General features: G+C 45.7%; 6 protein-coding genes across 6 annotated transcripts; 2 read left to right on the forward strand and 4 right to left on the reverse strand.

The window, feature by feature from the left end:
• Positions 1 to 1463: 1463 nt before the first annotated feature.
• LAJ45_05849 (uncharacterized protein) lies at positions 1464 to 3492 on the reverse strand (the record flags this gene model as incomplete). Its single annotated transcript, XM_046115418.1, has 9 exons — positions 1464 to 1643; positions 1724 to 1918; positions 1985 to 2284; positions 2361 to 2647; positions 2730 to 2929; positions 2996 to 3030; positions 3106 to 3167; positions 3220 to 3418; positions 3484 to 3492. The coding sequence occupies 9 exons, from the start codon at positions 3490 to 3492 to the stop codon at positions 1464 to 1466; spliced, it is 1467 nt and encodes a 488-aa protein (XP_045971467.1).
• A 2194-nt stretch (positions 3493 to 5686) lies between these two features.
• LAJ45_05850 (uncharacterized protein) lies at positions 5687 to 7452 on the forward strand (the record flags this gene model as incomplete). The annotated part of the gene is made up of 2 exons (XM_046115419.1): positions 5687 to 6256; positions 6313 to 7452. The coding sequence occupies 2 exons, from the start codon at positions 5687 to 5689 to the stop codon at positions 7450 to 7452; spliced, it is 1710 nt and encodes a 569-aa protein (XP_045971468.1).
• Positions 7453 to 8868: 1416 nt separating this feature from the next.
• LAJ45_05851 (uncharacterized protein) lies at positions 8869 to 9990 on the forward strand (the record flags this gene model as incomplete). The annotated part of the gene is made up of 1 exon (XM_046115420.1): positions 8869 to 9990. The coding sequence occupies one exon, from the start codon at positions 8869 to 8871 to the stop codon at positions 9988 to 9990; it is 1122 nt and encodes a 373-aa protein (XP_045971469.1).
• A 4436-nt stretch (positions 9991 to 14426) lies between these two features.
• Positions 14427 to 15284, reverse strand: LAJ45_05852 (uncharacterized protein; the record flags this gene model as incomplete). Its single annotated transcript, XM_046115421.1, has 1 exon — positions 14427 to 15284. One exon carries the CDS (start codon positions 15282 to 15284, stop codon positions 14427 to 14429), a length of 858 nt encoding a protein of 285 aa, XP_045971470.1.
• A 1634-nt stretch (positions 15285 to 16918) lies between these two features.
• On the reverse strand, positions 16919 to 19589 carry LAJ45_05853 (uncharacterized protein; the record flags this gene model as incomplete). Its single annotated transcript, XM_046115422.1, has 2 exons — positions 16919 to 19059; positions 19163 to 19589. The coding sequence occupies 2 exons, from the start codon at positions 19587 to 19589 to the stop codon at positions 16919 to 16921; spliced, it is 2568 nt and encodes an 855-aa protein (XP_045971471.1).
• Positions 19590 to 20618: 1029 nt separating this feature from the next.
• Positions 20619 to 23369, reverse strand: LAJ45_05854 (uncharacterized protein; the record flags this gene model as incomplete). Its single annotated transcript, XM_046115423.1, has 1 exon — positions 20619 to 23369. The coding sequence occupies one exon, from the start codon at positions 23367 to 23369 to the stop codon at positions 20619 to 20621; it is 2751 nt and encodes a 916-aa protein (XP_045971472.1).
• Between the last annotated feature and the right edge of the window lie 546 nt (positions 23370 to 23915).

Genomic DNA, 23915 nt, shown 5'->3' on the forward strand with positions numbered 1-23915 from the left:
TGCATGTATGTAGTGGTAATTAATTTATAAAGTAATACAATTCATTATAGCGCGGACGAGTGATATCTTGTGAGTCAATGTAAGTAGTTAGAGCGTAGTCAGGGGGTAGATTTTTATTCACTTACCAACAAGAGTGGGCGATTGGCGTGGGCGAAACCATATCAGATGGACGCTTCTAGGTTGTTAGTGATCGAGGTCTCATTGCTCTGAATGCTCGAGAGTGAGAGTGAGAGAGTGATGATGGTTGGATCAAGTCAGTGCCGCAGCTTGACTTTATAACATCTCAAAAGGAACACCTATGCTCAACCGCTTAGAACCACGTAGCCGTTGTAACGTGTGAGCTGGGCGTGAAAGAACTAGCAGCTAGGTGATAGACACGGCCGGCGACTGGGGAGCAGGCCACTGGGGTTGGGTGCGTGGAGCCCCCCTACAAAATGGAAACAAAAAAAGAATTGATGTCGACGGTTGGGATTAATTGAACCCAAGATCTCCTCACAGCACTAACACCTACGAGCTGAGTTTTGGTATGTTAACCACTACACTACCGACGATGGAATACAGGTGTGGTATATTTGGTGATAAGCTCAGTTTGGAGCTAGTTACATACATGTATCTATAGGGGCCGCGTCGGTCGGCTCTGCGAGGTGCGTCGGTGTGCCGAGATCTTAGATATACATCATGTAGCTTACACTAGCTCATAGAGCCCCCCCGATATATCCCGGTGTGGAGGTTTTACCCCTACGTGCTTTCCAGCCGCCATAGAAACACTGGATGGGTACATGTACATAGTAACAGGGTGCCGCTTCTAGGATAGATGGAGTGAGCCCCGGGCTGATACGTATAAGATCTGGTTTTTACGGCGGCAGGAGGGAGGCACTTAGTGATGACATGAATTTGAACATACCATTGTCCCTAAGTGCTTGTATGTGTGTGTGTAAACCATACAAACCTGTCTATAAACATACGACAAGCTCGGCACGAACTTACTCCTTCGTGTTCGGGCTGGGTATGAGCTTCCGCTTCTCTCGTTGTGCCAAGAGGTGTCAATGATCGCTAGAACAGTCTTTTGACAGCCAGGCTTGGCATATTTACTGTTTGGGATGCTGAGTATTTGCCGCGCTCAGCGCTAGGCGGCGGTACTACATGTGTTTTCTGTAGACACCTGTGAGTTTCCAGTGGGCTGGAAGTAGTGGTTACGGTTTTGGCGGAGCGCTGGTTATACAACGAGGATGGGTAGGAATTTCTTATGCGCCAAGTTGCCATGGGCAAAGTAGATGAAAGACGGAGAGGCGGCAGAACCACTCTGCAAAGGCTATTCAAGGAAAATGGTGGGAAATGATGTGAAAGCGTTAGGTAGCTGGCGGCCGGGAAATTCTGCCCCTTCGAACTGATCCAAATCATTATTATCTATCATTAATACCAAGGCTCTAATAAACAATCTTCATTAAAAAAAAATCCCCTTTCTATATCTTCCCCTGCTCACTCCTCTTCTTTGACCTCCAGTTCCACGCCCACGCCGCCGAAATCGTAACCATCATAAGCCCCGTCGTCGCCAACACAAACACCCAAAACTGCTTCCTCACCACAATCCCGCCCATGCTCGAGCTCTCTGAGACCTCGACGAGACTCGTACTAAACAGCGCCTACAATCCGCACAATCACACAGCGCTGTCAATTAACAAACCACACATACACCTCACGATCTAAGAAAGGGTAAACATACAGCGACCAGTCCCGCCGGCAGGTAGATCATCGCCACCACCGTCGCAATGCCCATAAACCGTGATTCGTCGCGTGTCTTTTCCGCAAGCGTGACAAGAAGCTTATTCTCTGATGCGGCGTCGGCGGCGAGCTCCCTTAGCGCTGAGCTGTTCCCTTCCATGGCTTCGTCGTTGCGGAAGTCGAGGACTTTGAGGATCTGAGACGTTAGTGTTGCACGTTCTTATCACGAGTCTACACGCAATATAAATAGTCAAAGGCTTACCATCAGCCGGATATCCTCAGATGTCACGAGAAGTTCTTTGACGCTCCGGATATGGCCTTTGAGAGAGCTTTCATACTCGGTCAGCTCCGTCCTGAAACAGATGTCGGCACCAATGGTGCATGTTCGGTAAGGTTTCAAATTTTCATAGTGGGCTGCTAGCTTGAGTGCCGTGTCGAGATTGGCTTCAAGGATCGACAACGCCTGACTGAGCCTGTTCCTGAGAACACCAATGTCTTGACTGTGCTGGAACTCTACGCCAAAATTGACACTATTGATTCTGCGAAACCGGATCCGATCACTCTGTTTCGGCCACAACAAGATGTAAGTGAGAAGCGTGTAACCACCGAGTCCCGTGCGGCCCGGAGAGGTCACTTACCATCTTCTCTAGCTCCCCACCCAAGTAATTAACATATCCTCTCCAGCCCCTCTCACACTCTACAAGGAAGTGTAAGTGCAACTGCATCGGATGGCCTGCATCTCCCTTCTCACCCACAATCCTTTTCAACCCCTCTTGCGCACTCAGCGGTACTTGCACTAGCACCCAGACCGACGCATTGTCCTGGAGCGAGTACTGCTGATATATGGCGCAGTGGCGGCACGACCAGGGGAACTCTTCGTCGCCGCGCCCGTTTTCGGCGTAGTAGCGGATGTTGTAGCAGAGCTCTGTGAGTACGATGTGCATATATACAGCCTCACTCGTTATTACAATCCTGGGGTATATACATAGGGATGAATAAAGACCTACCGTATCCCAGTGGCAGGTCACCATTAAAGTGGAACCGTGGAGAGCAGCCAGAGAAGTGGCGGTCCGTTTCCTCGTCTTTGATGCCGAAGGCGAAGATAAAGGGGAGGTATTTTGGGAAGATGGAGTATGAGCTACATAGCAGACAGAATAACTCAAACGTTATCTTGAGACGAGACCAGGTGTTTAATTGGTGAATTAAACTATATACCTACGGAGTTAGCTTGGGATGTATACTTATCATTATAGTCATGGACGGAAATACGGACAAGATCTTTGTACCGGTTTTGTCTTTAGATGTTTGCTGTGGATAGATATGAAGTTAGCTTATTGATTGCCTATAGTCAATAGATACCGTGTGGTAGTATTAGATACCTACCTTCAAGAATGTTTCCAATTCTGCAGTACTAGAGATGTGTGGTTTGCCTGCTATTGACAAGCCTGTCTACATCAGAATTATTCGTAACCCACCTTATGATTACAATTCTCATACCTGAACTTGCTACCTGCAGATCCTGTACTGGCGGTGTCCACAGAATCCCGCGATGTAACACCTCTAGTCTAACCTTAGACTCCTGATCCACAAATAGTTCTTCCCCGCGCTTCTCCAGCTCATCGCGGAGCTGATACAGATTATCGACGCATGGGACAACACGGGTGATCCCGAACGGGTATTTTCCCCATGTGCTAAGCTGGTTTTGGGGTTGGAGGGTTAGCACACCCACACTCGATGCTGAGGTAAAAAGATATTACTTACGGAGGCCATGGTGTTACTGGTGGGGTTGTGTTGGATAATTTATCTCGGCGGGCTGGAACAAACGTCGCGAATTGCGTATATTGTGCATATAGTTATTGACGATTTATAGACCCAGGGGTACCTGAAGGAAGTGAGCGGCTATGTAGGAGCAGAAACCAGAGCCCCGGCTAGGGGTCACGAATATCTGGGACGCGGTAAGCTATTTAACATCAGCTACCACGTGCGCGTGGAAGCGCGTAGAGTGCGTTGGCGGAACCCCGCGGTTATCCGCTAAAGCCTATGCGCACGAGGACAGCTGGGATTGTGCACGAACTGCACTGCCTACTTAACTACCTACATGTACTCGTATCTTCCTGACGTTTTTGAACTAGGCCACTATTGCATACACCAAAAATCGTCAGAAAAATACGAGTGTTTATTGCGAACTGTGGGCTAGAAGTGTTCTTAATAGACTAGAGCTAGAAGTGTTCTTAATAGACTAGAGCTAGAGATTTTCTCGATTTCGACTGTGTGTGTGTATCTAAACTTATCCATACAATGGGGCGAAGTGGAGTAGATGTACTCCAATAGGTACCCTCTATTTGGAGGCATTATGCATTTTTGCTAGCTCGGAAAATCCAATGCAAGCTTTGGCGCCTAGCTTGTTCGATGTTGCGTGCCTGAAACCTTCAGGCAACATTCTGCAGGGGGTACGGTCCGGGCCGCAACCACTTCGATATGCCAGCAGTGAAATCTAGAGTGCGGCGCAGATATAAATCTAAGCAGGCAGGCTGTTGCCTTCTTCCCCCTCAAGGCCTCTGAATCATTCACACAAGACTTTTCATATCTCCAGCCTTTAAGGTTATCATCATGTCCAGTATGCCAGAAGAGTTCGTGCTCGAGGACCGCTATATGTCAAGAAAGAAGATCGACAAGGTACTGGGGAATTTATTCGGGCCTGAGGATGGCAAGTGGTATAAAGAGGTTTTTCCCTATTTGTTTGTATTCAGCATCAGAGTAGGAGCTTATCGACTATTTAGCAAATCGGTGATAAAATTAGAATAGTAACTCCCAGAAAACTCACAAAGGTATCCCTACCTGCCATTTCTTGTGGAGTAGTCACTGACATGCCCCAATAGAGTGAGATTAGAAGTTTGCGTGAGACGGAATAAGGGAATATTTTTGCGGGTCAAAGTTTGTTTTTAAGCATTTGTATTTGGATAGGGATGGTTGGATATATCATATTGCATTGTAGCGTTTTATCATATCAGGTCTGGTTCAATTAACGTTTTCTATTTGTTGAATTCGACGAAACTCCAACTTGTGGTGGTGTAATTTGTCCTAGCAGTAGGAGACCATTGCCGTCTTCGCGATCACAAAGAAGACCTGGAGTTAAGAAATAATAACATAGAGCTGAAATTATGCGACATTGACCACATTGCTATCGGCGGCTAATTTACTTTGTTCTCAGCTATGATGTAGTTGCAAACTGGTCTTTTCCTAATATGTTGAAAATCCTTACATTAAACGCCCTGGCCGCAGGCTTCTGAGACACAAGCTAGAGTTGAGTACCGCAGCAATCAGCGGAAAATCTTAAGATTTTGGTTTTTATAATTTTACCTACCAGCCCTAAGACACCTTAGACTTTAATTCCAGTGCAGTTATAGCTGTATCGTTAGTTGTGGGCTTGTTGGTTTCACTAAACTTCAGCGCGTGTAAGCTTTTAACTAGTGCCCACTTCAGGCGCTTCTCGAGGGCGCTTTAAGTATGCCTAAAGCTAGCTCTTGACTATCTTCGCTAGTTGTAATTGGTGATATAAAAAATTTGCGAGACATGCAGACCTTATAGGATCGATGGCCTAAGCTTCGTCGTTTATTCTTCAAAACGTATATAAGCCTGAGAGTTCTTTAATTGACCAGGAAATAGCCATCAGCACCATCAGCACCATCGTCTTATTTTACTTGATTATACGAGTTCCTATATACGCCCACATCCGATCAACGTCTAAATATCTCATACTCGATTCCTGAATATCTGGTCAAACATACCTATACCTATATTCAAATCAACCCCACCCACGAAACGTTTCTCAATCCAAGTGACGGACACTGTTATTCATCAGTATTATTAAACTTCAATAAACGATTTCTCAATATCAGTAAATCTCAACATCCCCCGATACCCATTCCCAGCATTTCAATACCACATTACCCAAACCCTCATAATGAATACCAGTGCCACAAAGAAACAATGCCGGGAAAACTCATTCTGGAACATCCAAGCCCTTGAGCAAAACGCTATCTCGCAGCGCGGATTCTTTGATCCCGCTTCCATCGCCCGTTTTCTCACTCGGGAAAAAATCCATAAGATCCTCGTCGACTGCAATATAAGTCTTCCCGTCACCGACGTTCACAGCCTTGTGAATTATATCCTCACACCAAATAAGCCCTACCTGACATTCTTTGCGATCTTACTACACATGCGCTGTGTAGAGTCTGTTTGTATTTTCTCTTTGTATAGGCAGCGTTTGGATAGGCTTCCTTTATCACTAGACGCTCTAGATGAGGCGGGTGTCTTTGGTGGCATGAGAAGGCCAGATGTGCTAAGGAGGCACTTCTTAGAAGTTCAGCATAAATTTATTCCGCACGTGTTTAGTTCCACCAGGCCGGTGGAGATTATTGATACGGAAACAGTGGTGCCGTTTTTGTCACAGGTACCACTTGGAAATAGCGGGGTGTTTAGGACTGAGGTGTCTAGCTCGGCGCATGAGAATTTAAAGCCCCAGCCAAATAAGGTATGTGGTATAATCCATCTCATCTTGCTGTAAAGTCTGATCCTAATTTTGAATAGGACGGACGAACGTTTCTTATCCGCAGAATATACCCCAACCAACCGGAGGAGAAAGAGGAATCCAACATCGAAGAACTCGGAAAACTGAAGCGTCTCCGAGAACTCCAAAACCCCAACATCACACCCTTCTTCTGTGCCTACATCCAGGGAACAGAATGGAACATTATGTTCAACTCTGTCGAAGACATGAATCTCGAGCAATTGCTCAACTGGGATAATAAAGCCCCGTTCGGAAATTTTAAGCACAACTTCGCTTTCTACAGCGCTCTCCACGGGCTGTCCTCCGCTTTGAAAGATGCCCACGGTCTGGTCCTCACTAGGGAGGACGGATATTCGCATAAATATTTACGCGGGGACATTCGTCCCGCGAATATTTTTGTTAACAAAGATACCTTCCTTCTCGCAGACTTCGGATTTTCGACGGAGGTTGTTGGGAAAGGAAATTCGGTCTGTGAGACATACCTAATCTCTGAAGATCGAGGCACCGACTATCAGGCCCCGGAATGCAATCAGGCAGTTCCAGTTACACAGTCAATTGATATCTGGGCTTTTGGATGTATATTTGCTGAAATTGCAACTTATATTGAAAGGGGCAAAGAAGGTGTGGCTGAATTCCGCAGCAAGAGGTTCAATGAGACAACGAGTAGCGGTAAGAAATGTCAAAACCAGTTCTTTTGGCTGGATGACAAAAAGAAGATGCTCAAGAAGTCCGTGTTGCTTCATTTTGAGGCACTCTCAAAGGCGCCCAGAGATAAACAGACCCCGGAAATACTTGAGCTGGCTAAGGCGATGCTCCAAATCGATGTTAAAAGTCGTATATCTGCGGCATCATTCTGTGAAAGAATGTTTTTCCTCAGTGTTAAGTCCTTGTTCAACGCAGTACTTGGCAAATTTAGACAACCTGGCGCTGAAAAGCGGACCATCGAAACCTGGGGGGATGTCCTAGGGCTCACGAAGCCCTGGGGTCTAGCCTCTGGAGCACGTATTAATGCGCTCGGAATGCCTTGCCGGCAGAAGCTCCTCCAGATTTTCCAGGGGCTTCATGATAAAGGAAAGCTACCGACCCGCGAGGAATTAATAGCGATTTGCGGTTTTCTTACAGCGGGTGAGCGGGCCCGTGTGCCAATCTCCGCAAAATAGTGACTTTGTGATCTACTCTTATGTTCTGTTTATTCACTGCTAGCCATAGCTGCGGTTGTGTAGGATATCTTGATTTTGTTTATTCACAACTAGCCGCATATGCATGACCACGAGTGTGTAGAATCTGTTGCTATGTGAGATACGCAGTGAGCATATGTAGTCTTGTATTACTGTTGGTGTATTAGTAGCCTGTATCTTATTGAGGTTGGAGATTAGTAAATGACGAATGGCCGATGATTTGTTTAGTATTTCTGATTGAGTTTCCGCTGGCATTATCGTTGACTTAGTTGAGAAGATGATGGTCCAAGAAGGGCGGCGAACGTCGTGGGTGGCCGGCGATGAACATGTAAAGAGTGGGTTGAGCAAGGCCCCCTCGAATCCTAAGTACATGTATTTCTCGAGGGGTCTTGGCACAAGACCAACACAGAGTTTGGGGCGCATCTTGGCCGGTCTTGTAGGGGGTTGTAGGTACATGTTTTCTGTGTGTACATGGTCTATACTTGCTGAGGACCAGGCCACGCAAACCCGAAATGAGGCTAACTCTTTTAGGATACCGAGTGACAATATATGAGTAAAGCGGTAAAGCACGATACACAACGTATCCTCTTGTGGAATTAGAAAGAAATCAGTCCCTCTCCACTGTCACTACCATCGGGTCAACCGTCATCCCTCATGATCAGACATTTAGAAGGACATCATTATACCCAACACAGAAGACTTCCTTCTGGGAGCGGGGTTCCAAAGAGTTTATCAGTTGCAAGCAAGATGCCATCACTAAAAGGATCCAAAGGGAATGCCCCCAAGATGATTAACGATTCAAGTACATCTACTGACGTTAGCCAACCGCCTCCTTTCACTCATTTTCCAACTTGCTCAGGCGAAAAGCGGGGGGATATGTCTATTCAATTGGGTAGCAACTTTGCCAACAAGCCCCACAGCCAATTAACGGTGCATCACGGTTTTACAGCACGAGTCACCGTACCTACATCCTCTCTTGCCCAAGATACATTCGCTGAGGAGCAGACTTCCGAAACACATAGGGAAAAGCTCTTGCGTTTTTTGATGTCAAAATTGGCAATGTGTCAGCAGAATCGAAGTAAACACATGAATGTTCGCTGCCTGATAGATGAGACCACATCACATTCATTTGTTTTGAAGTCTGTGGCCGAAGAGCTTGGATTTGATGAGGAATCAAAAATAACTGAAAAAGAAAGAAGATGTTGGTACCTGGAGTTGGGTGCTGTGTTTATACCTGGAAAAATCTTGATAGGGGTGGCCGATATCTCCTTAGAGATAGATCGTCGTTCTCACATTTTCTCTACTTGGGTGGTAGAAGAGCTTTTCCCTAGTCATCCGGAAGTCAACATTCAGATTGTATTGGGTCGAGAATTCCTTCGTGCTTTTCCAGGCCTAGTTATGAAGCCATTGTACCGTGGTATAGACGAACTCGACCTCATTCCATGGTCTATTTCTGGAGGGCAAGATATAATGATGAATGAAGATGGTGAGATGCTCATATATGTATATGGACATTCGGAATTACAGGTCATAGATAAGAAAAAGGGAATAAAGAAAGAACAGGGCAGCTTTGGCGTCTTTTTCGGGCCGAACTCAAACAACAACATGTTCAGAAAGAGCACTTTTCAGGGAAAGCCGATGGATGTGTTTGCTCTGGTGGAAGGTATTATGTATGCGGTAAAGGCATCGATACACGGGAGATGGGTTGAGGGGATCTATACATATACTTCCGTCCGGATTTATATAAACTCAGAAGAAATCTTCAACATTATTGGATCTAAGGAGACACTCAAAAAACACCGAGAAGCAGGCTGGAAGGATGAAAACGGAAAGATTATCCGATGTGGTGCAGCGATACGTATATGGGACGAGTGGTCAAATAATCAATTACAGTACACGGACAATAATTGGATGAAGGAGGAAATGATTGCATTTGCGGCGACAGGGAAAGAAAATAGGTGGATGGAAGCCGCTTACATTCTGGCAACCTCAGGCATCCAGAGCTCGAGTGAAGTAAAAGAACTCAGAAAAGTCGAAGAGAATCTGAGAAACAAATGGGAGGGTTACTTCTTTACATTCGTCGATTTATTTCCATCTGATTATGATGGATGCAATGATGAGTATAAAGTTTTCTGTTATAGAAAGAAAGATTTCATCGACGCTCAAGACGCGGCAAGTATGGCGGCTTCCGATCCTTCCACAACAATTAAACCCTCTGAATTGGTGAAAATCGATATACATGGGTTTTATCCTTCAATGGGTATCGTGGGCATCTTTACCTTTTGGCGTTCACTTGAAAAGCGCAAACGCCGCACAGCTGCACAGGTGTTTGCAGTTTCAAACCTGGACTTTATCCAGAAGGTAATAAAGATTGCGAAAGAGAATGGAAGACTTATGGACAGTGTCGAATGGAATGTCGATATTATGGGTGTAAGCTCAGTGGATGAGGTGAATATTGAAGATATCAATAGTTCACCCAGTAGTTCTACTAGTGGAAATAACTCTGTTATTCATATGTAGATAGCAGGACTTGTGGCGAGCCGGAGATAAACATACGCTTTTAATTAAAGTTGTCGCCCAATTATGAATGCAGTGCACAATTGTTACTAAATTCATAATTTATATCCGTTGAGGGCACACTAGAGTCTTTTGGGTCTACATCTGCTGACTCGCGAGACCTAGACTTGGGCACGATCTTAGTAATCATAAAATATCACTCGCGATAACTAGAACCCATACATGTAATCTTTATACCACCTCATTGCCTATGACTCTCCTGGAGATAGAGTACTGCCTAGATATAGACTTGCGGTACGCGCCTGGGTTGCTTTTGGAACCCGGGAGCAATACCAGCTACTCATCGTCACTCAAAAGATATCGTTCACAACACAATTCTGTCAAATAAGCTCAGGTCGATTACTGTCCCATTGTGTTAGGTCTGAGAGTTAGCAACCTCCATCAAAATAGCGCTTAGGAGAAGTCCTCCCAGACTCCCATACTCGTTACAGAAGCAGAGAGGTCGACAGTTCATTACAACTTCCCTCATATTTTTTCTGGCTCGACAAGCGTCGTCAAAATAACTGGCACCGGGAACGAGTCTAGCTGCTACAGAACTTTCACATGCAAACTACCGAGTGATACTTCATGATCTAGAGATCGTATTTCATCTTCCTTATTTAGGCATTAATTACCGCAACTAATCACCCTCAATTCACACCTCTTCCTAAAGTGCTACAATACAGTTATGCGATCATCTTTAGGCTCAAGTAAAACATAAAATGTCCGGCCGGGGAATGTGGTTGCCACAATACCTGCAGGATCTTCAGGATAGCTAGAGGAACCTTTCAGATTTTGCCACAACAAGACATGACCGCTCTCCGCGCTAAATCATCCAACTGCGAAGAATTTAGAGCCTTGGCGTTGCCCCCAAATTGTAACGATCAAGTACAAATTGCAAAGGTATTGTTTTACCAGCAAGAAATTATTGGAACTGATCTACTCAAAGATATAATCATGTCTCGTAATATGCTGATAAGTATATTCTCGATAACTAGTGAAAATATCTATTCTTTTTTTTAAAAAAAAGTACCAGTGCAATTTCGTATTTGATCAGGTATTGAGTTTGGGTGGGACTGATAGCACAGGGGTGCAGCGGTTTCATAAATTCGAAGACCTATAATTATGCATGCCAGAGACTCGCTGGGGGCGGGTACTTTTGGCTTTGCGTGCCCGGTGGCCGGCTTCAATCGAATATTTGGTCATAGTATCTCACTCGGGGAATCCATGAGAAATGAGCTATTCGTCTGAATTAAAGTAAGACATGAAAAACGATACAGACAGAACTATAGCAGATAATCAGAGGCTACAGATCGCGAATACAAAGAAGTCAGAATACACCCTCACCCCCCCCTGCTTGCATTCGGAACCTTATCATACAGTCCCTTAAGTGGACATTCGTCCCGTCCACAGGCACTCCTCTCGACAATCTTTTCGTATTTCGGGTTTCCGTAGCATGTAAGCTCTCCATCACCTAAACAGTCTTTAGCGTTCTTCAAGAAGACCTAGTCAGGGGCAACATACCCTGGAAACAAGAGGACACCAATGTTGTCCATCTGCAACCGCATAAGGTGTATTCATAAACTCTGAAATGACACATCGATGGCAGGGAAAAATTGTTGATGGATAATTAGTTGAACTGGATGAGACTGTCGCAAGACAGACTGGTTTGGATGTCGCTATGGCGATTGCGGATGGTTTGCAAGAAACGGATGATTTTCGATGAGTTGCGCAATTTTAGAAGGAAAGACGGCTGGGCATACCGGGCATATCTCGTATGTTGTCTAGTACAGGGTGTTGGGATCGAATATTCTTTCTGGTTTATAAGATTTGGTGGTGGTCAGTTCTGGCTCTACATAAATCTCACAGGAAACAGAACTAGGAAGAAAAGAGGTTATAAATGATGAAGGACGAACGGTAGGAAGAAAAGTTAGCAAAAGGTTACAAGATAACTCACAAAGTTCTAGAAATTCAATAGGCGCATACGCCGCTTGACGGAGTTAGGTAGATGGGCGTCTGTCAATACTGTCTTCAGATCTAGAGCACGGTCGGGGCGGTCACCGGGTGAGAAAAATCTTCAACTTTTGAGACAAGACCAATCATTCCCTATCATAGGGGAAATGACTTATCAGACAGACAGTGGTAGAGGTAGTTCCCTAGAATCTCTGTCTCCCTCTTGCATAGGTGGCGAGTTTGAAAGTTACCCACCTGGCTATTTTGCTCTGAAACTGCGAAAGGGGCCGCCTTTCTGCGACTAGGTAAAGAGACCACATTGAAAGACTCGAGCCCGCGAATACGGAAGGTGGTCAAGGGTCAAGGGCTGGTGGCCGTATGTTCTGAATGCTTCCTAAGGTCATTCTCGACGGTGTCTGGGCGATGAAGTGTCAAAGACATCGAATGCTAAACAAAACTGTCCCTAAACAGAGGTGAATAGGAAGCAACCCTTTGGAAATCTGAAAAATGAGACTAGCATAACAACAGGTGGTTTAGCTCGGAGATTCCTAGAATACAGATCGAATCTGCCACTCCTTGCAGAAAGAGGAGGCGGAGTTGTTGGAGACAAGGAATGTCTAGACCATAGTATTGGCTATACGGAGCTAATACCCGTGAATAGGGGTGAGATTGTGACAAAAGGTGATAGTTTCCATGAAGGATAGAAGGATTTACAAAGATTTAGTGTCATTTCTCTCCTCCCAACTGCGGAGATGTGGAGAAGGAAAGCGGCGGGGTAATAAGGATTCAATAAAGGTATGTGGAAAGACGTTTGAATGAATCTAGACTGAGAAACCGGGCAGAAAATAGGCACTCACTCCTTGATATGGTGATTTATGACTTATGCGTATTGAACTGCAGGAGAACGGCACAAGCCTGCGACGTCATATTAGGCGCAGGCGCAAACGCGTCCAGCCAGATATCAGAAAATAGCCAGAGAATAATGTGATTCAACTTGGGTACTGAATGTTTTATGTAAAACCTTTTAAATCTCACTCGTCTCATTGTGGGGGGGGGGGCCAGAGGAAATGACTATTCGATATACCGCATGTACCAAGTGCCTCTCGGCTTCCGCGGCACAGCAAACGCTCATGGAAGAGCTTCTACAGAGATGCAATTATATTGGGGCCGCACATGAACCAATTCTTAAGCCATCCCTGGAGTGGAGCTTGACAGCTCATCTTCTTGCTTCACCATACTTTTGCCGGCCAACCTTGTGGGTAAGTACAACAAGACACACATATTATAATCCCGATGACTGAAAAAAGTGTTGGCAAGCAAGTAGCAATGGCTTTCCAGATAAAAATGATTTCACATATGCTCCGATAGATGGCTTTAAAAGTAACAGTGAGGCGCGTATAGTTGACCCCGCGCGTATTTCCTAAACCGCGCAAAGGCATTTCAGCCGCAACACACGCGACAAGCCAATCATGTGACTTGAGGCGCGGCTAAAATTAAAGCCGATGGGTGATAAATTGTGATGCAGGTAGGACGCTAAGGGATATCTCCGACAACATCGAGACAAAAAAAAGAAAAACCGATGTACTAGAGTGTTAAATCTGAAATTGATTCTAGAGACTTGACCGATCCATCAAAACAGAAATGCTCAAAGGATCAATTTCTAACTGCATTTTAGGACCATCTACATACACACATACATGAATACAGTACCGGTACTGTATGCAGTTGGTCTTCCCTTTTTTGTACGTAAGTTTACTGTCTTTCCATATTTGTTTATTATAGAGACTGCCTAATGAAGATAGCCCTTCTGACTTTTGGCCGGTGAGTGTTTTTACAGGGATTCATGTACGAACACAAGTCTGGAACAATACCTTAACACAGCCCCCCATCTTCTGTTTCCTTGGGTGTTGCAACCATGGCTGACTCCATTAAACACTCTAGCAAATACCAGATACCAGGACTAATTTTTGGTATTAGTTACCGACACGCTGGAACGCTGAAAAGTTGATCCATCGACCCAGGTATCTATACGTGGGTTTCTCCCCGCCAGATCGGCCAACACTAGTAATGTTCGCTACCGAGCTTATTATCACTAGGATCCAAACTACCATTCTAAGTTCTTACCATCACCCTCGGCTTAGATAGCAGACAAGGTTTCAAGACCTCTCATGCGGGTGGAACAATAGGAAGAGGTAACATGTTGATATAAAACTAATAGTTCCAAAAAAAATAGAAACCAAACTCGCACCCCAATGCAATAGCCATGAAACGCCAAACCCCTACACATCGATGTGGGTATAAGACAATTCGAAGGAATAGAAGAATACCATGCCAATGGAATAGAAAAAGATACCCGGGATTGATTCCGTTAAGTAAAAAAGAACTAACAGCAAAATGATAGCGACGAAAATAAACAATAACTAGGGACCCGCCTACCGCAGTCCTCATCATATGTGCATGAATTGAATAATGGGCCTCAAAATCTCCTCTGGCGCAACTTTACACATTGCGGATCTCCTTTCATCCTCAATTAGAATTCTGATGGCCCTCTTTCGCCCTTCGATCGTCTCATCATCGGAAACATCGGGGTCCGCAATAACCCGCCCGCGGGCTGTCAACCCCGTCGCATCTTGAATCCCAGAATCTGCCCCGTGCGCCAGCAACATCCTCACCATACCATCATGCCCCAATCTCGCCGCCCAATGGAGAGGTGTTGTTCCCTTTGGCGTAAGGGAGAGATCCGCCCCGCCCTCCAGCAATAGCCTCGCTATCCCTATATTCTCATGAGCACTCCCGATTGCCCAGATAAGCGGTGAATTCCCATTGATATCCGTCACAGATGGGTTCGCCCCGTGTGAAAGCATAGTAGCAACGACATTCTCGGAACCACTCTTAACGGCCATGTGAAGCGCCGTGGTCCCCGACATCGTCCCCCGTGGTGGGATCTGGGTTGAGATGTTGGCTCCGTGCGTTAAGAGGAGCTGAGCCATTTCTTCATCTCCATTTTCGCACGCAAGATGAAGAGCCGTCTTGCAGGTTTTATCTTCCTCCTCGGCAGGTGGAAGGTAGTTGATATCTGCGCCTTTCGCAAGCACCAATCTCGCAAGGGACTTATGCCCACTCCACGCAGCCCATTGGAGCGCTGTGAAATCATCTACATCCTGAAGGGCAAGCTTATGCAGGCATTGAGTGAAAAGAACTGCGAACCGCCGGTTTGTTTGAAGAAACGAATTGACATCCTTAGGGCCGAGACGCTCCGCAACTAGGAGGAGAACTTCGTTTGGTAGACTCGAAAGCGACGACATTATGATTGGTTTGTTAGAGGTAGGAATGCTTCTTTCTCCTCTTAGTGATTAAGGAAAACTGCTTCGTTTTAAACGGCGAAGGGGGGAGAAAGAGGTTTGGCTTTCTCGATCGATGATTCACAGTCCTTTTATGCAAGCCCGCTTATCCTACATATCTGCTGCAGGCTGTGCCGCACCCAAGACAAAGCTTTAAATTCAGATTCCAAGATAACTGCTGTGGTTGATCAGTAATAGTGGGCTGTTACCAAGACTTTCACGGAGTCGGGTTTGTTGGTCCACCTGAGTGGTATCAACCATAGAAGGTTTGTTACATGCTTGCTCGATAAGGATAAGGGGATACAAAAGATCGCGTGTGACTACAGCTCCTCTGCCTAGTCTGATAAGTTCTTATGTTTACACTCATTTGCACCTAACTCTTCATTCTCAGAGTGAAGCTCCTGCATCTACTCTACCTGCCTCTGCAGTTGACGTGTCGCTTTATCAGCAATCCGCGGTGTGAAAGCTTCAATCCCGAAGTATTTCTCAGTCTTCATTTATGTCTCTGGGGTACTGATTACTTGGCTGCATGGATTTTCACATTCCTTTGATTTGGAACAGGGATGATACTATGTAATAAGTGCATGCGCAAACACCCCACTGCACAAGTTCCTCAGCTCACTGCCAAGTACCTAAAATCTCTGACGATAGTTAGTGAATTAGTGCTGGTCCCAGCACGAGCAGCTTATCCATTAACTCTACTCTTCATGTAAGCGACCTTCATGATCAGGCGGGGCTAAATGTTCACGTGCATCGCCGCAATTCAAGTGTTTCCCTCGGGCACAGCTTATTCCCGCTGCCGAAACCACTTTACGATTGTAACAGTTGCCGCGCCGCTGCACGTGTAAAAAATCGACGGGGTGGATAGACGCCGCTGCGCCAGCCGCCCGAGTTGAGGTTGAAGTTTAGGCTTACGTCGGGGCCGGACACCTCGATAGGGTGGCGACGTTGAGAAGGGGAAATCTTAAGATGGTGGAGGTAGATAACAGGGGGGGCCGGGGGTTCATGGTGCCTAACACAAGTAATTATGGCGAGCAAGATATATGGTAAAGGGTGTGATATAAAGCTGAGTTTATACAGGTTTAGAGGTGCTTGAGTAAAATTAAAAAGGAATATAGCCATAGCTTATTAGATATTTCAGACATGAACAAACTACGTTTAACCAAGCCTTATCTCCAAAATAGAACGTCCCAATATGCAATGCCCATATATGGAGTAACAGATATATCTAGAGGAATAAAATCCTAGCTAGATATCCACATTCGAAATGATACTAGTATAAAGCCAGTCAAATAATGAACTAACGGTTGGTACGATACTGGGATTTACGATATGAATGGCCTCACCCAGCATTGGGTAATTAAAGGGGTGGTTAGATTTAACGGTGCCAAGTTATATACTCGCCAATATTACCCTACTTATGTGCTCTGCCTTTTGATTTCAAAATTCCTGATTTGCAATCATTGACACTAAAAATTAAAATAGCCATTGCAAAGACTGGAATCTAAGTGCAGACAGGATCGATGATCGGATTTATTCGTAAGTATCTTAGAATACTGACATACCTCAAGTTTCCCAGTTCCTACAAATTTATATTGCTAACTTGAAATTGCGCGTCGAACTAACCCAAGGCCTTCCAACATGCTAGTAGCCTTTGCAAGATCCCAACCTGAGCGGTAGAGCACATCGATAAGACCCTTGTCGGCAGTCGACTCGGGGAACCGATGCACTAGCTTCTTCACTGTCTTTCTATTCGCACTGATCGCCAAGTATTCCCTAATCTCCATATCCTCCTCTAGCGGCCAGAAACGTTTTTCGGCTTCCTCCTTACTGAGCTTCCCGGCAATCAGACGTGAAATGCTGACCTTGTTGAGGATAGTACTTGGTGAGAGAGTTTCTTTTGTGGCGGAACATTCAGACATTGCTTTCTGTGTTGCGGATGTACTCCCATCAGAGACAGATACTGTAGGTGGTAAAAGATTCTCTGTTATGATAGAACCTTCCGGGGCCTTTTCCTGTGGTATAAATGTGCTTTTTTCAAAGACAGATTCAGGAGTAGCTGGTCGAAGGACAACACTCTGGATACTAGTAGAGTCGTTTAGCGGTGCTTTTCGGGGTATTGGTGGTTGTATGTTTAAGACAGGCCCCAAGGTAGCTGGTGGCGGAACTTGATGGATGTCAGAATTTTCCAAAGGCGCTTCTCGGGATGTAATCGAGTTTTGATCAGATTTCTCGTAAAAAATGGGAGCAGATTCTTGGATAGCTAATTGAGGTATTTCTTCAGTTGCGGGAGCCTCGGTAGGAATCTTCTCAAGTGCTCCTAAATATTCACCTGGCTCCTTATGGATAATATCGGACGTAGGCTCCATGGCTAACCTATCTATCACAGAAACAGTTCTGTCATGAGTATCGATGTCGTTTTTATCCGTGACTGCGATTTCGGTGGCAGAAAGAAACTCTGTTGCCAATTGCAAGTCCCAGTTTTTCTGCTTGAGGGACGTGGTGAGGTATTTAACGTCCAACGTAGGAAACCGACTCTTTAAGACCTTAAGATTGGCTATGTGGCCTTCATGGGATACATCACCCACTGTTATTCCATCAGGGAAAGGGTTTCGTGGTCCCCTCTGATATTTTCTCGCTAGTTCGGAGCCAGGGGTTGACCATGTTTGTCCGTGTGCTTCGGCGTTGGCTCTTGCCACGGCGTGCCTGAGGGGTGCAATTTTGGGAGACGTATTCTCCACGAGTTCTGGATTGGGCGCGCTTTCAATTCCGTTGGTCGCTTGTGAAGTGTACGTCTCGTTTACATGTGTAAGTTCATTATTCATGGTGATATTTGAATGGCCCGGAATCACTTTTTGCATGTAGACTAGAGTAGTTGTGTCTTTATCCTCCGTTAGAGAGTCATTATCTTTCAGATCTTCTCCTTCTTGTTTTTGCTCCCCGCCCCCATCCTTTTCAATATCATGCCTCTTTTTTCTAGCATCTCCATCTCTAAAAAAGACCTGGGGTCCGAAGTCTTCGATTGTTTCTTTGGTTTCCGAAAAGCCGTCAATGACTCCAGCAGGAACTTGAATATCACTGGTCTCGGAAAGAGAGTCCAGATCGTGGTTGATACGAGTAGAGAGCTCAGAACTAGTCTCGTCCTTCTCATAGTCACCGTCTTTATCGCTAAACGTTATATCCTTGTTTCTCTCTTCGTCTACTTCTTCTTTCGGTCCTTGGATTGGTTCCTCATTTCTGCCCCCTCTATTTTCTTTATTCTCGGCTTCTCCATCCCCACCATTCTCTGGGTATTTATCATAAGTTTGAACCGCCCGATCTTCCACAACTTGGAGTAAAAACTCTTCTGCTTTTTCCGCCTGTAAGTCATACCTTGAAATATCCAAGCCTTTAACAAGTTCGAGAATTCCAATCGCAATCCTTAGCTTTTCGATAGTTTCAATCTTAATTTCCCTACCGCAAGTCCCACTGTGGCTTGGATCTGTTCGTAATTGTAGATCTTTTATCTCGCCGATAATATCCATTGCGCTCATTCCGGGATACGGCGAAATTGGAACTGGCTGATACAAACCAAAGCTCATTGGCCCCTCGAGAATTGAATCCATGAGCATCGCATGACAGATTCCCTCTCTTCCTCTCTCACTACATATACCCTCAGCTGTTTGGTATCGAGCGAGTAATGCGAGGGCGACTGTAATAAGCTCAGTAATAACAGTGATACGACGGCGGGCAATAGTTTCTGATGATATCATCGATTAGCTTCAAGTGTACGCCTTCAAATACCTGAACTGGTCTGTTGTTTAAACAAGATCAAGTTTATAAGAGTTGATAATTGGACTAACCAATAATTTCTTTGAATGGGCCCTCGATGGGCACAGCCAAGTCAAGTGATTCTGCCGTAGCCGTAATGATAGCCCGTCTAGTGATCTTTCTAAACATCTCCTCCTGGCCGAAGGTGAGACAGATGTTGAGCCACGCAATTAAATCATCCCCCTTGCTGAAGTTAAGTTTATCATTATCGTAAAGTGATGATGTCCAAGTCATCACCCAGGGTGCCATCATATTCACGAGACCATATCTTCGTGATGATGCAGAAAATAGGCTGGCATCCTTAAGGGTAGGTGGATGCATCGGGGTTATCCTCTCAAAGTGACAAAGCTCGAGCAATGTTTGCATTATAAATGGGTTATTGTCATCAAGGGAAATTTGGTACTGCTTCTTATGAGAGGCTTCGTCAGGGAAAAGGGGAGCAAAAATAGAGGAGGCCATTGAGAGCTTTCTTGAAGAACAGTAGAAATGGCGCACGGCCTTTTCACTTTTAATGATAAACGTAAGGTTTTTATCAGTAAATGAAGGACCAACTGGATCTGGAGGGTGTGTAGGATATTCCATGATGTGGTATCAAACTTGATGAAGTAGGTGACGATGATGGGTAGAGACGGAGTCTGGTGGTGGTGTCGAGAAGAGTGGTCCACACAGCTAGGCCCGGGTAATAAATCCACACAACTGCATGTAACCGGGGCACCTGTTAGTATACGCAGTTGAGATGCGTCATAGAATATCATTCGGCTAAGGACAATGTACATGTATGTACCCATATAACTTCATAACAAGATTTTTACATAGGAATATCTACATTCAGACATTCAGGGCTACATGAATATTCCACATACCTTCAGCCCTGCTACGCGTATAATGTAACATGTATATTATCGATATTCATAACGCTTACAAGTCACACAGCGTATAGCGGGACGTACCTGAACCGATAGGTGAATGTATGTTAAAAATTTAGATTAAATACATGTAGTTCGAGCTGTAAATATGTAAATACATGTACTTATTCTGATCTACAACACAAATGTTTAAATAGAAGCCAGATATGCTTGGCGCAAGCTTTCAGGCCGCCATCCTTACATACATGCAGTTACGCCAAACAAGGATTTTTGTCAGTCAAGACCTTAGCACTCAGATCGATACGCAATAACCTGGTTGCCTGAAATCTATTGTTGCCCCAAAGTTGACATGTCTGCAACCAAAAAAGGAAAGTTTTACAAATAAAAACGAGATCTAATATTGCTATGCTATACTATTTTGAAGTTACCCAAACCCCAACGCTATGATGCTACTTTTACAAAGACAAAGGAAACCCAGTTACATAGGTAAAATATCTGACACAGGAAAGAAACTCAAAAATGAATGACATGCACACTAATAATAAGAATAAAGAAGAATTGTTAACGAATAAGATAAAACCAATAGTGACCCAATAAGCTAAGATATTATAAGAAGGGAATTCTACATAACACTCGCTCGCCATCTTTCCACTACTTCTCTCTGCTTAGGGTCTAATATAATCTCGCCCACTGGGCCCATCATCCCCATTCCTGCGGGACCCACCCCCATGCCCCCCATTGCGCCGGCACCCCGACCTATCAAACCGGGCCCTCCCATGCCGTAGCCTCCCATACCCATATTCATTCCAACCATTCCCCCTTGAGTAAATCCTGGTTGAATAGGTAGCTGCCCAAAGCTACCATTAGAACCACCACCACCTTGCAAACCATAGAAAGATTGAGGCCGAGTGCCAGCCATGCCCATTGGTTTTGCGTGGAGAAGATCAGCCATGTTACGGCGGGATTTCACTTCTTGTTGAAGCATTACTGATTCGCGTCGGAGGGCTTGGTGTTTGTCTTCATCCTGCTTTTCTTTCTGAAGACGACGCCGGCGCTCTGCGAGAGTTTCTTCAACTTCTGGCTTATCTGTTTGTTGATCACCCCCTTTGTCGCTTCCGAAATTCATATCAAGAGCACCAGTCCCAAATTGTTGCTTCTCTTTCAATCTCTTCATTCTTTCTCTCAATGTCTCGCCTTCTACTTCTTCCTCCTCAGCACCACCGCTAGAGCCACCAAGACCTGGCACGTCAAGCATACGATGGGAATGTGACTGGGCTATTGGTTGCCCATTTACCATGCGTAGCCTGTCACGACGCTTGCTTAGTGGTTCTGCATCTTCCATCTCTTTTTTCATCAAAAGTCCTAATGGTATCTCATCATCGCGGCGTTTCTGAACGCCAGGGGAAACTTGAAATAGTACGCCGAGAGGTACATCCTCATCTTTTTCATCTTCATCTTCCCCACCTTCCTCCTCCCATGCCAAATGAGTCTTTTTGGTACGTCTGTGTTTTTGTTGCACTTGCGTAACAGCATCAAGCTGCAGGAGAGTACTTCGAATTCCCCGAGGAAATGCAGAAGCAGCTGTACGGTTCCGGAGCCTTTGTTGAGCTTTTCGGGATTCAAGCTCTGCAAGAAGGGTAGTGGGATGAGGTTGGAGCGAGGGATCCAAATTTGCTGCTGCGAGTTCTTCGGAAGTACCAGAGAAGCGCTGTTGATCGTAGTATTCGCCGGTTTCAGGATTCAAGTGAGAGCCAGCATCGTCATCGTCGTATCCTGGGTTGTGATTGTGGTGGTCCGGGTTGTCGGCACCTTCTAGTGATGAGCGAGGGGATTCGCCAGGATGTAACTTAACATTAATGGCAACACTATTCCGGTAATTTCCTAGATTGGTAGCAGTGGAGCGGTTGCGGTTATGTGCGTATGATGGAACACCACCGGTGATTGGGTGGTCCGTGAATGCGGCTGCGGGAGCACGAGCTGATGCATCAAGGATACTGTCAAGTGTCGCGACTGCGGACTCCTCCTTAAGGTCCGGAACTATTGGCGGGAGCTGAGAATCGAAGAATTGGGATGCACGGAGAGCAGGTGGGAGATTAGCGAGTGAACGACGATTGTTGAGAGCAGGGTCATTCATTGCCGCAACTGAACGCCTATGGAGGTCTTTTTCTGAGGATCCCGGATGCGCGACTGAGAGCCGGTTATTATTTGTAGCTTGTCCGAGGGACTCGGTGGACATAAATCTGCTATTTCGGTTGTTTGGTCGAGCTTTGGACAATGTCGGTGGGAGGTTTAGCATCGCAGGAACAGGAGCTGGATAATAAACTAGGCCTGGGTCTGGATAGACCTGGCTTTGGCGATGATCAGGATATGCTTGGCTTTGACGGTGGTCTGGATAAGCTTGGCTTTGACGGTACTGCTGATGGGTCGGCGCCGGCGAAGGTGGGAGATAGCCTTGTTGGTTTCGAAGCGGGAATCCAGGAGCTTCGGGGTTATCAAGGTCAAAATGCACGCCGTCAAAATCCTTGAACAGATCCCCCACACCAGATGCAGATGTAGCTGGCCGGTAATCCCGATCGTCGTGAATATGCAGCCCCTGTACGTCAACAGGAGGGAGTTCAGGAACCGATTGTGAATGCCTAAAAACTGGATGTATATCTTCCGAGGAGCCACTATACTCCTGGTGGTCTGAGAGCTCTGGAGGCGGAGGTAAGGGGGTGTGTATAGATGGAGAACTGCCTCTACTTCTTCTCGGGCTACGTGGTTGATCATCATAGTTGTCGGCTTCTTCATACTCGAGCCGTGGTGGTACAGCTGAAGTTTGGGCTGAGACACCCCTTTCGTTGCTGTCAGCACGGCCGTCCAATTGTAGCCCGAGCCGAGATGGGTCTTTCGTTATCTCTGAGTGCATATTGCCCGCGCCGCCATGTGCCATGGAGTCGTGTACTTGCTGCTGTTTCCCGTGGCTGTTTAGATTCCCCCCTTGCATCGATTCTGCATTGTTGCGGTATGGTGAGTAGGGTTTAGAGACAAGAATGCCAGAACCGGAGATCTCGTCGTGTTCTTTGGCCTTTTTATTCAGGATGTTTTCCATACCTCCTTTCCCCTTTCCTTTACCATTTCCATCATTCTCATCCTCGTCATAATTGGATTCGGTGTCGGAGTCGACCATATCATAGGACGTTCCAGAATGTATGCTCGATTTCACCTTAGACCCAGATCGCGATCTACCGCCCTTGACTTCACTCGTACCTAAAGCAGAAGACAGGCTTCCGAAATCGAAGTTTCGGAGCTGCAGTTTCGGAGGTTGAAACGTCGGCGACTCAAGCTGGTCGTCGTCGCTCATGTAGTTCGCGGGGACAGCAGAATAGGACATCGTGGGGAGGAGTAGTTGAGCGCTACACGCAAGAGCGGAGGCGGACAGAGTCAAGGATGGGTCTCGGCAATACGGTGGATGTTGTTCAAGCAAGTCGTGGCGATTCTGGAAAGGTTATAGAAGATAGAGCATGGGGGAAGAAAGTTATGAATAGGAGGCTTTGTTTGGGGGCTTTCTTGTATAAGAGAGAGGTAACTCTTTGGCCGTTTGAACTTTGCCGATCTAGACAACCAAGGATCCTTAATATAGCAGGTGACAGGGTGGTGTACCCGAAAATCCTTCTGTTCCAAGTTCCAACCTAGCTTGATCCTTAAGTACGGGTCCAACGGCTCTCGTGGTCGTGACTGATCAAGTCCTTGTGAAAATCGTTCCTCCTGTCGATGGAAGAAGGAGGTCTCTTCCAATAGAATCTTTAAATTTAAGCTGAGATATCGAAAAGCGTCCAAACAAATCACTGTCTGTTGCAGCGGCGGCGCTTCCAATGTGAAGGAATTGAGATTGTCTTGTGTCGGAACCGACCGCTACTAGGACACAACCGTGCAACAA

This window comes from Morchella importuna, assembly GCF_003444635.1.
Source record: "Morchella importuna strain M04M26 chromosome Unknown Morimp01GS016, whole genome shotgun sequence".
Classification (NCBI taxonomy): domain Eukaryota; kingdom Fungi; phylum Ascomycota; class Pezizomycetes; order Pezizales; family Morchellaceae; genus Morchella; species Morchella importuna.